Source organism: Balaenoptera borealis (genome assembly GCF_965194805.1).
Source record: "Balaenoptera borealis genome assembly, chromosome: 3".
NCBI lineage: Eukaryota > Metazoa > Chordata > Mammalia > Artiodactyla > Balaenopteridae > Balaenoptera > Balaenoptera borealis.
In genome coordinates, this window is record NC_138866.1 from 119,662,006 (window position 1) to 119,668,050 (window position 6,045).

General features: G+C 36.6%; 1 protein-coding gene across 13 annotated transcripts in view; it reads right to left on the minus strand.

The window, feature by feature from the left end:
• MYO9A (myosin IXA) overlaps positions 1-6,045 on the minus strand; it is a 277,041-nt gene that overhangs the window by 225,758 nt on the left and 45,238 nt on the right. For 11 of the 13 annotated variants that reach the window (XM_082383557.1, XM_082383560.1, XM_082383553.1 and 8 more), the window contains one exon: positions 46-959. In XM_082383557.1, the coding sequence (XP_082239683.1) occupies positions 46-885 (840 nt within the window). In that variant the 5' untranslated portion in view covers positions 886-959. The remainder of the gene's footprint in view (positions 1-45; positions 960-6,045) is intronic. The other 2 variants (XM_082383556.1, XM_082383555.1) reach the window with 1 other exon arrangement.

Here is a 6,045-nt window from a genome sequence, read left to right on the forward strand (position 1 = left end):
TTAAAGATATGTTTAAGAGTAAGAAAAGTATTTCTACACACTTACCTCAAGTACTGGTCCAGCTCCAAGAATAATTTGTTCCACTCCACTGGCAAATCCTTTCTGACTGAGGGCAGTAAGGTGATGAATAAGAAAGTTTGTGCTTTGAGTCTTCCCAGAACCACTCTCTCCTGAAATCACGATGCACTGATTCCTTTTGCGCTGAAGCATGGCATGATAAGCTACATCAGCCACAGCATAAATGTGAGGCTCAAGTTTTCCCAATTGGTGGTTATCATACATTTTGACGTATTTGGGGTTATAAATAGGAAGAAACTTGAATGGGTTAATAGCTATTAGAATACTGCCAACGTAGGTGTAAATTTTTTCATGCTTAAAGCGATTTCGTAGGTTTTCTAAGAGAGTTTTCTCATTCAAATCAGGTAAGCTACATAAATCATCAAAGTCTTTTTGTTGAGGCTGTGGAAGAAAACCCCGTTCCATCATCCTGCGACGTTCTTCTGTTACCCGTAGCCATGACTGAAGACTACCATAATGGATTGATCCATCAAGGTTTTTTTCTCTCAGAAGAAAACGGTAGTCCTCTCCACTCAAGCGATTTTCCAGAGCCATTCGGGGCCACAACATCATTCGCTGAACTGGACAGTCTGTTGGATTGAGTATCCATTCTTCTCCACCGAATTCTTTTACCTCTGCTAGAACATAACATTTTGTTTTGTCAAGATGAAGTCTGTTTATAAGAGAGTCAATCACCTCAGCAGCCGTGGAGTTTTTTCTGGCAGGAATTGGACAGTAGATTGTCCCTTCTGAAATTGTCCCAGGATATATACGTAATGTATGTTCATTATCCTCAAAGCGTCGTCTTCCTCCATCATTTATATTCATATTGGATCCTGTCCCATCAGCATGGATAGTATGTGTTCAAGACTGCACAAATCATTTTCGTGGCAAAAGAACTGCTGCAACATAAAAGATGTGAAACATTAAGAAGTCACATTACACAGTCACTGTTTTCTGAAGCTCAAAAAAAGAGGCTTAACAATCAAGTTGATTACATCTTTTAGGACAAAAAATCTTAACTCTTCTCTTAGTATAAGGACGGTTCTTGAAGACAGTCTCGTTGAGATCACATAATATTTCATATTATTGTCCAAATCTGCACACTTCCTAAAACAGCCAAAATTTTTTCAGTCTTTTGTTATATTAATAATTCAAAACCCAAAGAATAAAAATAAAAATTAATTTGTCCTCTACTATCTTGAATGTTTCTAAGGTACCTAGGAATAGAATCAAGTTCTTTCTTTATATATGAAAAGAGCCTCATTGAAGACTGGCTTAAGATGGACAGAACAGTCACACAAATCTAATCACCCCACACCCAAAAGCTCTTAAAGTTAAAGCAAAACCGAGAAAGAGTGCATCAATAGAGCAAAAATTTGTGAAATTAAAAACAGCAAGAAGATGAGCTCAGATAAACAGAAATTAAACTAGATGAAGTTATAACCAAGAAAACAATGAGAGAAACCTGCTATAGAAGAGACATATTTTCAAGGACTTCTGGACTCTGTCTCCCTTAAGGTGAAGATGTAAAGGGAGCAACAAAATTGATCCTGCCCCTGGCTTGCTGAACAAAGCTGACAAAATGATACAACTAGGCACCATTACAAATTTTATTCAACCTTCCCTTTTCCTTCAATGCTGCCTTTTTATCTAACTTTATTTCATTTCTTACAAGTATTCTGCATACCCTCCAATTTTCTCAAACCCCACATATATCACACCTCTAAAAGAATGATTTCAACTTTTATGCCTAACTGAGAAAACAGTGATTTCTTTTAAATGACTTCTCCAACTCAAAATGTATTCCTATTTTCATCTCATCTCTGTTCTTCCATTTCTGTCTACAGAGAAAATGTTCCAGATCCTTCCCATTTCTTAGCATCTCCAACAGTATCTTGCCACACCAAAAAACAGCTCCCATATGCTATCCATCTTTCCCTTTTCACTTATTGCATCCTTTAACATATAGATGCTGTTATTTTTTTAAAAAAGAAAAATACCTTCAGTTGCTTCTCTCGTACTACTACACTACTTTTGTCAAAGTCCTCTCTAATGAAGGTACTCTGTTTACCTTCTTCCTAGATGTTCTTTCAAAAGCAGAGAATACTACAGAACATATAAAAAGCAGCCATAAATCTACTACCCAAATTCACCGTTTGAAAACTGCTGTAATCGCTCCAGATTATTTTATAAACAAACAAAATATTAGAGAGATAATTAAAGCTCCTTCCTTTGCTCTGCAGAGGTAACCATTATCCTGAGGTTGGTATTATTCCCATACATGCTTTTATATTTTTACTACACATGTGGGTCCCCATAAATTATAGGTAGTATTGTTTCCAATTTTTAAGCTTTAAAAAAAATGCTATACCAAATAGTCTGCATCTCACTATAACTTAACATTGTCTTTTCTATTTATAAATGCTGATACATGTAACGTTCATTAATTGCCAAGCAATATGACATGGTATGTTGGCTCATTAATTGTAACAAATGTACCACTCTAGTGGGAGATGCTGATAATGGGTGAGGCTATGCATATGTGGGGGCAGGCAGGGGATGTACGGGCAATCTCTGTACTTTCCACTCAATTTTGCTGTGAACCTAAAACTGTCCTAAAAAATAAAGTCTATTTTTCAAAAACTCCCATTGTATGCTTATACTACAATTTATCAATCTACTATTAATTAAACCACAATTTATCAATCTACTACACTAAATCCTTCCACTGAACGCTTAAAATGTTTCCAGTATTACACTATTAAAGCAATGCTGCAATTCTCATACATGTCTCTTCATGTACCTTTGCTAGAATTTCTCTGGACTGTAGACCTAAGAGTGAAATTGCTGGACCTTAAGCACCTTCAACTTTACTAGATATTAACAAAATGCTCTCCAAAGCAGTTGTACCAACTATTTCACAGCCGGTGTAGGAAGAGCTCATGTTTCTCTGCCTCCTTACCAAAAGTCAGTATTGTCAGACTTGAGTTTGTGCCAATGTAAGAAATGTAAAAAGGTATTTCATTACTTCAATTTGTATTTCCTTCATGACTAGTAAGGAGGGGCAACACTTATCCTATCATTTGCCATTGGGGCTATGATTGTTTATTCATTTTCCCCTTTTGACTTGTCTTTTCCTTATTAATTTGAATGATTTTTCATATATCCTGGATATTAATCAATTTCAGCTGAATGAGTGACAAATATCTCCTACCATTCTGTAGCTTATCTTTCTATTTTGTTCATATTGCCTTTTGTTGTAGAGAAGTTTTATTTTTAATAAATTTATCAATACTTTACAGGTTATTATTTCTTTTTTAAGAAGCAACATTAACAACAATTGCAGTTAACTCTTATTATGTGCTTATTTGTACTAGTCATTTTTCTAAGCATTGCACATGGATCATTTAATCCTCACAATTCCTCCCTCAGGATTGTTTTTATCATCATCATCCTCATTTTACAAATGAGAAAACAGAGAAATTTTACAGAACTTGACCAAATGTAATAAAGATGAGATTTGAAGCAGGCAGTCTGGCTCTAAAACCTACATACTATTATCTCCTGGTATCGTTTTTTAAAATCCTCCTTTATCCTAAGGATATGAAGTTATTATCTTATATTTTCTTCTAAAAGGCCTAAATTTTGTTTTTCTTATGTAGGTCTTTTAACGCATACAGAACTTATTTTCATGTATGCTGTGAGATAGGGCTTGTAATTATATTCAAGTCAATTCAGATTAGCAACTGAACCAGCATCACAATGAAGAATCTAATCTTTCCCCACTGACTTATAATGCCACCTCTGTCATGTGGCAAATTCCAGATAAGTATCAATCTGTTCAGGGCTCTGTACTGTTTCCCACTAGTCTATTTATCCATCAATAAGCCTGTCTTACCTATTACTGCTCTATTATAAGTTTTGATATCTGGAGGGCATATCACCTCAATTTGTTCCTCTTTAATGTTACTTTGGTTATGTTCTATAAAAATTTTAAGATCAGCATATCAACTACAATGAAAAAACCTTTTGGCGTTTTGATGGACATTGCAATGACTTTACAGATCAATACTGGAAAAAACTGACATCCTACTGACTTCCCATTCATGAACACCATGTGTTGTTTTTAATCACACTGTTTTCACTTCTAAGGTTTCTGTCATTTTCATATAGTTTTAAGAGATACTACTCACCTCCTTGAAAATCCTAAATAATATATAATCTGATATTTTTCAGACTCATATTTTAATGTCATCAGCGTGAACTGCTCTTCTGATTGTTGATTTTATTTCATGTTTCTCAGCATTAGATGACTTAATTTGTTTGAGAACTTAGCTTTAGAGGTGAACTTTTTGATGGAAGACTTTTGTTTTTCATACCAGCATTTACTAAGAACCCACTATTTACTACTTTTTTTAAACAAAGCCACAATACCATTAATCACACCTTTAAAGATTAATATTTTTTAATACGACTGGTCAGTGTGTGATTTCCCCAGTTATCTCATAAATATTTTTCTTACAGTTGGCCTATTCAAATCAGGAGATCTGCCCTGCAGTAACAGTAAGGATATGCTTTAAGCTAGGAGGTTCTAGCTGTAAAGCTATGTTTGTGTTCTCCTGAGTCCGTAGGTATAAGGCCTCATATAAACTGTGGCTTCTGGCAATAGAAAGCAGCAAAGCTACTCCTTACAGTCATGCAGGCTGTGCTGGGTACTATTTCAGGAGATGCACTGCATAACTGCAGTCTGATCTAAAAGGTGAATAATATGCCAGCCCCAGGGGACTTCCCTGGCGGTCCAGTGGTTAAGAATCCGTGCTCTCAATGCAGGGGACACAGGTTCGATACCTGGTCGGGGAACTAAGATCTTGCATGCCGCACGGCACGGCCAAAAAAAAAAGGCACCCCCAGAGCTAAACTCAGAAATACCTTTTTCAATAGAGGAGCCCTACCTACCCTGGCCCTTGGTTACCAACAATGAGCCCAATTCCAATGACACTTCCACATTATCTCAGAGGCCAAAACCTCAGATGCTTTCCCTGCAAGCTCCCAGACATAAGCCACAGTCACTGCTTTGTGTTCTATTCTCTTTCCAAAATAGAAATGTTTACCTTTTTGAGCCCCATTTATGTCAATTCAGTTTTCTCTTTTTGTTAGTTTATCAGTCTTTGCTTTGTGTTTACAAAGAAGGGGTTGCCTCAAAATATCACTCGCGGGGAATTCCCTGGCAGTCCAGTGGTTAGGACTCCGAGCTCCCAGTGCAGGGGGCCCCAGTTCGATCCCTGGTTGGGGAACTAAGATCCCGCAAGCTGCTCAGCGTGGCCAAAAAAAAAAAAAGAATTAAAAAAAAAATCACTCTTAAATACATCTTGACAGCAATCCGTGAGTGTTTATCAGAATCATCTAGGGAACATTTTAAAAATATACATTTCTAGGCCCAATAATGGTTCTGAGGTTGGGACAACTAGGCAATTCTTTTGTTGCTGGTCCAGAGAACAGCATTTGGGAATCAGTGGTCTATATATCCACTTTCCACTCCCTTACCACTCTTTCCACATAGCAAGCTACTGCCAATGTTCTTTAAAAACGTCACCAATTACCATAAGGTTGCCAAATCCAAAGGTCTCTTCTCAAGCCTCATCTTAACACACCACACTGTAGCATCTGACTAATGTGGCCACCTTCTCATTCTTAAAACAGCCCTCACATGACAATTCTTTTTCTTGTAATCTTCCTGATAGATTGATTCTTTTTCTGAATCACTCTTACAGTTCCTCTTCCACTACCTCACTTTAAAGATAAAAATATTCTCCCAGTTTCTGGTCTCAACCCAGTGCTCATCTATCTGGATGATAACATCTAGTCTTCTATAATTTATACTGTTTCCTATTACCTATGGATGCTTTTGCACTACAGTGGCAGAACTGAGCAGTTATGACAGAGACCATATAGTCCACAAAGCCAAAAAATAATCAATATGAAAGA